This window comes from Bubalus bubalis, chromosome 4 (genome assembly GCF_019923935.1).
Source record: "Bubalus bubalis isolate 160015118507 breed Murrah chromosome 4, NDDB_SH_1, whole genome shotgun sequence".
In the NCBI taxonomy this organism is placed as follows: Eukaryota; Metazoa; Chordata; class Mammalia; order Artiodactyla; family Bovidae; genus Bubalus; species Bubalus bubalis.
The window spans coordinates 152,561,794-152,571,863 of record NC_059160.1 but is presented as its reverse complement, the minus strand read 5'-3'; the positions used below and the strand labels follow the sequence as shown (position 1 = coordinate 152,571,863).

At 55.7% G+C, this 10,070-nt stretch overlaps 1 protein-coding gene across 50 annotated transcripts in view; it reads left to right on the top strand.

Annotated features, from left to right (window-relative positions):
* The first annotated feature begins 391 nt into the window (after positions 1 to 391).
* The window catches only part of KCNMA1 (potassium calcium-activated channel subfamily M alpha 1), a 772,527-nt gene continuing 762,848 nt past the window's right edge, over positions 392 to 10,070 (top strand). For 11 of the 50 annotated variants that reach the window (XM_044942327.2, XM_044942333.2, XM_044942320.2 and 8 more), the window contains exon 1: positions 2,242 to 2,948. In XM_044942327.2, coding sequence (XP_044798262.1) covers positions 2,607 to 2,948 — 342 coding nt within the window. In that variant the 5' untranslated portion in view covers positions 2,242 to 2,606. Of the gene's footprint in view, positions 2,949 to 3,207; positions 3,839 to 10,070 lie in introns of those variants that run through there. The other 39 variants (XM_044942341.2, XM_044942299.2, XM_025285140.3 and 36 more) reach the window with 18 other exon arrangements.

Sequence of the window (10,070 nt, the reverse complement as noted above, 5' to 3'; positions counted from 1 at the left end):
AGTCACAGCAACTGGTGGCCTTCTGCTCCTCACCGCCCCCCCCCCCCCCCCCCCACCCCGCCTGGTGTCTGAGGGGAACCCAGACTATGGGGAAAGTCCAGCAAGGCCTGGAGGTGATTCATTGGTTTGTAGAAGCTTAATTATGTGAGGAAAGGGAATCCATCCTGGGGGTTTCATATTCCACTGGGGAGACAGTTCTATCCTTTGCTGCTCTTTTAATCCTCATGTGTTTTGCTTTTAAATTTCAAATCTAAAATTTGAGGAAAGTCCTTAACTTTACTGGTACGCTGAGACCCAGAGGCAGCCAAGTATAGCCACTTAGAAGGCTAATACTGGGTTGGCCAAAAAGTTTTTTTGGGTTTGGAACCCAAACGAACTTTTTGGCCAACCCAATAAATCAAGGACCCTCTGGGCTGTGACCACCTTCCTGCACATCCCCACAGCATTTCTGGGGCTGACGCCCTCAACCCAGTGCTGGAAAGGACCCAGGGCCTCTGCATGCACAGGACTGGTGCAACAGGAATGTGTTCAGAGTGGTTTCTGAACACAGAGAACTTTTCTAATAGATGTGGGTCCCAAGCCCAATAAATGTGTTCTGAATAGAGCAGGGAAGGAAGCTTCAAACACCCCCTTGAACCTCGCTGCCCAGCTTGCCCTCCCTTGCCCCAGCCTGCCCTGCATCCTAGGGCCTCCAAGGGCAAGGGGAGGGGCTGAGCTCTGACTCAGGCAGAAACAGCACAGGCCTATACCTTGAAGGATGCTAACTTGGCCTTCACCACAGGAAGGGCTGAAAGGAACCTGAGAATTCCAATTAAGCTTAAACTAATGAGCTGGAAACTTTGGGGAAACCACTGTGGGCAATGAGGGGAGAGTGTGATCATCTCACTTTTAATTAGCGCTGGAAAAACCTGTGGTCCAGCTAGTAGCAGGACGAAGGGCAGTGTCCAGAGGGAGCATCAGAGGAGAATTCCCCTGGTGGTAAGGCACAGTGGCTGTTGAACAAACCCAGATGCCTTCTTCACCTCTAAGTGGGGAGAAGGGAAGATCCTAAGTGGGGAGAGGTGGCCTTGAAAGGAACATGAGCTGCGCTCCTCACACGATGGAGGCTGAGGCTGGATAAACGCAGAGTGACTTTAGGGAACTCTGTTGTCTCTAGGAGCTGGCACTGTCCCTGAGACCAGGTCTCCCCAGCCCATCTCTGGCTACTTTCTTAGGCAGCCTCTGTCGCTTAATAAGGAAAAGGCAACAAACAAACAAACAAAAACTACCATCTGCTGCTATCAAAGGGCACAGACCACCGCCAGGCCGGCACGGGGGACTGGGGCACCTAGGAAGGCGACAGGGAAGAGCCTGTAGGGATTTGAATAGGGGTCGATCGAGGGTGTGTATCCTGGAGAAGGGTCCTCCTCACTCCCGAAGCCCGAAAATCTTGGGGCGTCCGGCCTGTGCAATCAACAGCTGGTTACTTCTCCCCTCCCCACTGGGGTCTGCTTTGGGGAAATCGGCCTGCCACGGGCGCCCGACGGTACTCCTCGGGCGCGCCAGGGCGCTCGGCTGGGGGCGCAGCACCTTGGAGAGAGGTGTCGGGTCCTGCGCCTGGGTTTGGGGCTCTGTACCCTTCGCACTGGGACTCAGGGGTGCGTGCCAGGCCGCCGCCAAGGGGTCTGCCGGCCCCCTGCCTAACTCGGAGCTGAGGCGAGCCAGCGTGGCGAGCCTCCTCCCCTCCCGCCTCGGGCGGCCTGAGCCCGCGCCGGCTCCAGTTGCTGCAGCTGCTGTTGCTGGCGGCTGCGGGGAGCGCGCAGAAGAGGCTCGGGAGGCGAGGACGGGGACGAGGAGGAGCCTGAGCAAGCGGGGAGGAAGATCGAACGAAGGCCGAGGAGGCTCAGTGGCGTGGCGACGCGGCTCGGGGATCCCGGGAGCATGGGCTAGCGGCATCGGCGGCGGGCCAGGCGCGGTGAACCTGCCGCGGCCCGACGCACACCGGGGCGGAGAGCGAGAGCCGAGCGCAGCGGGGAGAGGAGGGGCTGGCGCGGGGGTGCCCGGGAGGGGGCTGATGAGACGTTATTAACGAGTTGCCGCCTAATAAGCCCAGAGCGGCGGGCTAGCTGTCCGAGCGGCGTGCGGGGAGGGGTCCCGGGCCGGAGCGCGGCGCACACGCGTGGCGCACGGCGGGCGGCGCGGCGCGGAGCCGAGGGCACCCGGGCCGGCGCGCAGAGCCGGGGCGGGCCCGGGGGCGGCGCAGACCCCGGGCGCCGGCGGCTCGCGGCGCCCCCTCGCTCTCGGCGCTTGGGGCCGGCGCAGCCCGGGACGAGCGGGGCGCGGGCCTGGGAGGGGATCTGCCCGCGCGCTCCGTCCCCCTCCCCCCCGGACGGGCGGGCGGCCGGGGGGAGGGAGGGCGGGCGGCGGCGGCGGCGGCCCGCTGTATATATCTCCGCGCACCCCGCCAGGTCGCGCACAGCGCCCCGAGCCCAGGCGCCTCCCCGCCCCCTTCTCGCGCTCCGCGGCGGCAGCAGTAGCAGCAATATGGCTGTTGATGGGTGTTCGGGGTGGTGCCGGCGGCGGGAGGAGCTCCCCCGAGCCCCTGCGCCGGCTGCCCGTTGCTAGCTATGGCAAATGGTGGCGGCGGCGGCGGCGGCGGCGGCGGAGGCAGCAGTCTTAGAATGAGCAGCAATATCCACGCGAACCATCTCAGCCTAGACGCGTCCTCCTCCTCCTCTTCTTCCTCCTCCTCCTCTTCCTCCTCGTCCTCGGTCCACGAGCCCAAGATGGATGCGCTCATCATCCCAGTGACCATGGAGGTGCCGTGCGACAGCCGGGGCCAACGCATGTGGTGGGCTTTCCTGGCCTCCTCCATGGTGACTTTCTTCGGCGGCCTCTTCATCATCTTGCTCTGGAGGACGCTCAAGTACCTGTGGACCGTTTGCTGCCACTGCGGGGGCAAAACGAAGGTAACGCGCGCCCCGGGCGCCTCCTCCCTGCGCCAGCCCCGCCGCTTCTCGGCGTCCCCTGCAGCCCACCTCCTTGCTCCTCAGCGCGCCGTGCCTCCCTCCATCCTTGCCTGCCTGCCCCTCGCCGTCTTCCCTTCCCTCCGCTCTCCCGGCGCCCGCCAACTGGGGCAGCGGCCGGCGCACCGAGGGTGAGGAATTGCCCCCAGCGGATGCGCTCCGGGACGCGGACGCCCCATCCCGACCTTTTAATTTATTATAGGGTTGTTTGCGGCAGCGGCTGGGGCCGAGACGGGGGACGCGCGCCGCTCGGGGGCCCGTGGTGCGGAGTTAGGGAGAGCCGACCGGGCGGGCACCGAACAAGCTGGGGGCCGTGGGTGAGCTTTCCGCGCGGCTCACCTGCCCGGGCTGGGCTCCTTGTGGTGGGCGAGGGGGAGCACGTCAACTCGCACTTTAGAAACCTGTTGGGGAGGTGAATCCGTGGAATCAGAAAAGGAAAATCCTATAGGCAGGGAGGACATCTTTTGGAACTAGGGAATCCCAAGGGAGGAACATGACCAGAGGGCGTGGGGCACCTGGAGGGGCGAGAGAAAGTTGGGGAGTAGCATCCCACTTTTAGAGACAATCCGCGGAGGCTGCCGCTTTAGGAATGTAGCGAGGTGGCAAGCCTGACATCCCCTCCCTCTGTGACTCTTAGATATTATCCTGGAACTGACCCTCTCCAAGTTCTTCGGCATCTGTGTTCTCGCCCCCAGGCCACCGCCTTTAGGTCCGCGAAAATGCCACCGACCGCGTGGCGCTGGAGCCGGGGGTGGACCACCGAGAGCCGGCCAAGGCCGCGGTGCTCACGCGAGCCTCCTCCCCGACGTTGTTGAGGTGGCTGGATGTCGGCTATTCCTGGCGCAGAGACGCCCACCAGCACCCGGGCTCACTACACCTTATGCGCGGTTGCTAGGCTGACTGCCTGGTCTGTCGCGTCGTGTCCCTAGAGATGTCCTCTCTCCACCGCCCCCCCACCCTGCACTGGCTGAAGGTGCGGGGGGCAGCTTTTCATAGAAAACTGCAGGATAAAAAAAGAAAGAACTGGAAAAAAAAAGAGTGACCGGGCTGCTTTCTGTTTAGACCACTTTTTAATCTAGGGGTCTAGCCAGTGATAGCGTGTTCAGAGGGAGGGGGGATCAGAGAGGGACAGCTGACCGTGCATGGTAGAAGCAGATCTCACGTCTTTTCTAATAAAGTTAGTCCGAGGACCCCTCAAACTTCCACAGGGCATAGCAACTTGTAGCAGCCTCCTTAATTGCTTCTGAGAGGGAGTAGGTAAGACAGGGGCTATGGGTGACACAAGGGTGAAAGGAAGCTCTCTCTTTCTCTCCTGATCATTAATTATACATCCTGTCGGGTACTGGGGCTCAGCTGTGTTTTGTGGCAGCACATTTGTGTTTTGGAAAATACTGATGTGTTGGAAATAAGGGAGAAAAATAAAAGCCATCGTCCGATCCTTCCTCCTACTTCTCTGAGACCTCCAGATGTTAGCCAGCCAGTTTTCTCTGGAGTTACCTTCTTGGTCATAGCGGTTTCTCCTTACTTGTCAGGGTGGAAGACCTCCCACATTCCAGAGAAGCCAGCAGGTTACACAGGATCCTAACCCTGGGACCCCCCTAGACCTGGCCCCTTGCCCAGCCCTCCTGACTGGGCGCCTGTTCATGTTGTCGTGTTGTTTCGTTGGTAAGTTGTGTTGGACTCTCTTCCGGTGACCCCATGGATTATAGCCCACCAGGCCCCTCTGTCCATGGGATTTCCTAGGCAAGAATACTGGAGTGGGTTGCCATTTCCTTCTCCAGGGGATCTTCTGGATCCAGGGATAGAACCCGCATCTCCTGCATTGCAGGCAGATTCTTTACCCCTGAGCCACCTGGGAAACCCACGCTTATTCATAGAGTCTTCTTATTCACACATTCCCTCTCCTCTGCCTCCCCAGCAGTCTTCAGTCTGGGAATGTTTTTCCTTTACAGAGATTCTGTGACTACCCTTGGGTGGGTGGGGGGTTGGCGGGGAGAAAAGAGTCGTACAAATCTCAAATGTTTTCTAGACTGATTTTAGTGAACTTTTAAATGACCTCTTATCTTTCAGGAACTGGGCAGGCTTGATCATACTGAGAACTTTTCTTTCAGTGAGTGAAAATAAGTTTCAGTGTTTTTGTGATCCTGGGGTTTTAAACGCAGCTTCTGAAGTCTTTTTACTCTAGGAGGTACATCAGTGCTACCGCAGTGCATGTGGGGAAATGCTGATTGGATATTTCACGTAAAGAGTCTCTTTCCTAAATGATGACCAAGCATAACTTCTGTAAGTTTTCTCAAGAAAATAGTTTTTTGGCAACAATCATTTAAAAAGAACAATCCCTTTATATCAAGCTATATTTTGAAGCTCCAATACATGCCAAGTTGACATAACCGGAAGTGTCTACAAAGAATCAGCCTGGAACGAGAGATGCTTGCAGTTGGTTGGGAAGATGTGAGGCCAGTATAGGATGAGATAGGGTTACTTTTTGTATCTTTAGAGTCCTTTTTAAAAACATGCTTAGGATCACGGCCCCCTGATTTGCTCAATTAAACAAGTGTGTGTAGCCATCTCATTTTGCCCAATAGTAGTTACTTGGGCCCTTTTGTAAACTTTTCTTTCTACCCTTGAGGTCTGTATTTTTACTGCAGTCTCTCTCTGTTTTTTTCTTTTTTTGTCCTTCATTCTTTTTGCTTTCCAAGTATTTAGTAGTTGTCAAGATGCCGTTCAGAAGAATGCATTTGGCTTCAGTTTGGAATAATTATTTTAGTGCTGGGTTTCCCAAGCAAACCAAAGCTGCTTTTCCTCACTATTCTACCAGCCCTCAGATATGTTCACCCTCATCCTGATTTAGCCCCAAGATGGTCTGACCTGGAGTTAGGGTCTTTTTCACATCTGAAACTCGAGGGGAATAAGCTTCAGCTGGAGCTCTGGAATTACAGCATTTGGCCTCTGGGACTGTACCATCCTTTTTGATCAAAGGAACCCGAAACTGGGTGTACATCAAGAGGCATCTCATCCTTAGTCCCTCTGACCTCCGAATCTCAAATCGTGAATGACTTCACTGTTCTGAAAAGAATGGCACATGGGCTTCTTTAGGGAACAAAAGACAAAAAAGAATCCCGTTTTCTCGCTGTTTGGAACTTGGGCACAGTCATTCCGGTATTATACTCTTTGCTGTACTTTTTCACCTCATGGTCTTTTTCTCTGATGGGTTTCATCAGAGCCCTCCATTCACTTGGCTGTGACGTTTCCAGGTCGAAGCCAGCCGCAGACTGTACTGAACAAGGAGCTGCTCTGGCAGCCTCAATAAGGGTGTGACCTTGAAGGAGTGGTTTTAGTCTCTCTGGTCTCTTTCCTGCTGTGTGAAATATGGGGTTGAATTCTGTGACTGCTAGTGCCCCTTCCTGCCCTGGGACTCAGTGGAGGATAGTAGAAGGAGTTGGCGATCTATGGGTAAAGTCTCTAGCTCAGGACACATTTTGTAATTCTCCAGCTTCAGAGTGCTTATGTGTCTTTATTTCCACCTTCTGCTCTTCCTCCAGCCCACAGGCTGCTTTGCTTTAAATGCCTGGGGAAACTGAGGCCATTTTCCTACGGTGGTGTGGTTTGCTGGGAGGGGCCTCGTGTGGCCAGGCATAGACTCATCCTTTTCTCAGTGCAAGCCATCCTCCTCGGAGAAGTTTGTGTTCGATCAAGTCTGGTCTGCACGTAATGAATTATGGAGGTATTGTCTTCATGGCTGTGTCTGAGAAAACAACACGTTTTCTCTGTCAGGCTCGTGACTAATATAAACATCAGATCCCATTACGGCTTGGTGATTACCCAGGGTCTGGCCTGGTGCGTCCAATCAGGGCTGGAGCTTCGGAGCCTCAGAATTCTTGATTGCAGATTGGCCCCGGTGCCTCATCTCATCCTGGAGATCGGCGGCACTGGACGACCTTCAGATGCTCCGCTTTGATGGCATCACTTAGGGTGGCCTTGGAGAAGCGCTCAGGTCCCAGGCACTGGGGAGCTGCAGGTGACCTTCCTTGTCCTGAGAGCTTTTTCTCCTTGTTCCTGGATCTCCCTGTGGAAATGCACGCTTCCGTAGAGACACTGCATTCAGACAGACCCGAGTGCAAATCGTGGAGCCTGTGCTTGTTACCTGGGCATCTGTGGCCGGCAGCCCAGTTAAGCTGTTTGTCTTCACCTGTAAGAAGAGCGTGATGATGCTTCCTTTGTAGGTTTCTTATAAGGAGGGACATTACTGGGTATATACCACCCAGGAAATGCCTGTCACTTAGCAGGCCTGTCAGTGGGAGCTCTCATGGCTTCACAAGATGGCGAGTTTAAAATTTTCTCCTTAAGTCCTTGAACTTTTGACCCTGGAAGGGCACTAACTACAACAAATAGAAGTTTGAACCAAAAGGGACCTCTAGACCCTGAAGTTGATTGTCCTTGGGTCTCAGACTGAGATTTGGACTCATGACTCTTGGCTGCTGCGAGTCTGGCAGGTGGGGGAGGGGCAGCCTGGGAGGGCTCCTGGACATGGATGTGGATGTGGAGGAGAGCTTGGCAGTCTGGCTAGTGCTTTGATGGTGGGGAAGAGAGTGGATGAGCCTCGTCATCGTGCAGCTCCAGGAGCTGCAGACCTAGTGCAAGTGAGAGGTTTGGTGGCCACGCATGGCTGTCTAATGTCCCTTGAGAAGGGATGGATTCCACCCGTTATCCCCAGTCCAGTGCTCACAGACCTGTTCCCCTGAGGCTCTGACAGGTTCCCCACCAGGGTGCCCTCTCCCCAGACCCGCTCTACCCTGATGGTCCCCAGAGCGGTATTTCCTCCAGTGTGCTCTGTGGAGCACATGCCCTTGAATTTACCTTGTGAAACAAAATTGAAAGTCAAGACACAGCGTACTTCCTGACATAGCTGACATAGCTGTGGGCCCTTGGAGAGTCACATCACAGGTTGGGAGAAGTTCCGCGGGAGAAGAATTGGGTATACTGCCATCGGCCATACTCACTTTGAGCAGCTCAGCCTAGGTGTCAGGGTCACTGGGTAGCATCCCAGAGTCAGCCTGTGACCTTGGGTAAGGACTTTGCCACTTTGTACCTTAGTCTCCTCATCTGTACACTAGGGATCGTCGCAGAGCACAGCCCCTTGGGATAGGTACTCTAGGGGACCCCACTTTATAGCTTTTCCTAGGAGGACACCAGTGACTTCAAACCATCTTCTGGCCCTGCTTCCAGGTGCCAGGGGCCTAAAGAGCTGCCCTAGTATGTGGCCTTGGGGAGAAAGGACTCCCAGGGCAAGGATCACTAGGGCCTTCTTTCCTGGATGGGGACATCCTCTGTGTGGCTGTTACAGGGAGTTCTTGCTTTGGGTCTCTCTCTGGCCAGGGCGAGAGGAGCCTGGTACTGAAGCAGTCAGGTTGGCATTGGATTACAATGCCAGGACCTCCTTCCCAGTGTGGGCAGCCGGGGTGTCCCTGCTCACAGTGGCAGTGGCCGTGCTAGCCTGTGAATCACAGGAGCGAACACCATCTTCCTGGGGCATCAGAGCTGTGGTGCCCCTGCTGGGATGCCCCTGTGGTTTCCACAAGAGGGGCTATGTTGGTGCCATGTTGCCACAGCTCCTGGAGCCCTGAGGGGAACCCTTTTCTCTGCAAGCCCTGTCTGGGGGTCAGGCAAGGTTGGCCTCCCGCAGGACGTCTGACCTCCCAGAGCCTTTCTGTGCATAGCAGGGAGTTCTTTTATGAAATGCTTCTTAAAAAAAAAAAATTATTTCGCTGTTTCAAGTCTCAGTTGCAGCACATGGGATCTCCGCTGTTCATTGTGGCAGGCGAACTCTTAGCCGCACCTTGTGGGATCTACTTCCCTGACCAGAGATGGATCCTGGGCACCTTGCATGGGGAGCGCAGAGTCTTAGCCACTGGGTCAGCAGGGAAGTCCCTGAAATGCATCAGGTGGAACGCTGACCCTGGGCACACGGAAAAGGACGCTCAGGGGGCCCAGCCTCGGAGGCAGGGTGTGCACTCTGGGGAGAAGGCTCCAGGGCTGTGCAGTTGGGATGTCAGATCCCCTCCTCCAAAGGCCAGAGGGAGCATCAGTGTGTTTGCTCCTGGTGCTTCTCACACCTTAATATGTACACGAATCACCTGGGGAACTAGTGGGATGCAGATTCTGATTCAGAAGGTCCAGGATGGGGCCTGAGACTCTGCATTTCTCATGAGACACAGGTGCTGGGCAGACCACGCTTTGAGAAGCAAGTATCCGGTCCCTTCCTCAGTCTCCGGGCAGTCCCTCTCTGAAGACAGGGCTATTTTAAAATATGGAAGTTCCCATTTCCTCAGCATGGGAAGGGATGAGAAGAGGAAGGTTCACTGTGCCAGGACAACCGGGTCGAGAAAACTCGGCTCAGGCCTTTTCTCCTTGCTGCAGTTCAGTCTGGACCCTCGCTGCTAAAGCTGATTGTTGGCGTGTCTTCGCCCAAGGAACCCACAGCACCCTTGGTTTGGGCTTGGGTCATGGTGTCCAGGGCAGCATCCTTCAGGTGTGTGGGGTGTGGTCTGCATGTCACCCACAGGCTCTCCCTCGTGCCAGTGGGTCCCACTGCAAGGGGTGAGACTTTCCGAAGTCCAGGATGGCAACTCAGCCAAACCACCCTCTTGCAAAATTAGAGGCTCTTGGTGGAGCGGGGGCTGCTCTGTGGTGAAGCTCCGGGAAGCCAGCCGCTGGCCATGCCCTCCGGACTGTTTGAAGTTGGTGGGCCGCAAAACTGCAGCCTGATTTTCCATAGAGACCCGGGTGGGCCTTCCCAAACCCTCTCACAGAGGGTGCAGTGTGAGAGGATTGGGCTTAAGACCTGATCACTGAGTGTGGGGAGATGGGTGGCCCTGAGCTGTACCGCCCTCCAGGGATACTCCTCCAGAATTCCAGCAGGGGCAGTTGGAAGTAGCTCGTTTTCTCACTCTGCTGTCGGGTTTTTCACGGCTCATACTGTCAGGGGCTTTTTCCTGGAGATGTGCTTTTTGTGTTGTTCCATTGTCAAAGGGGAGAGCCTGGAATAGACATTTATCTTGATCATCT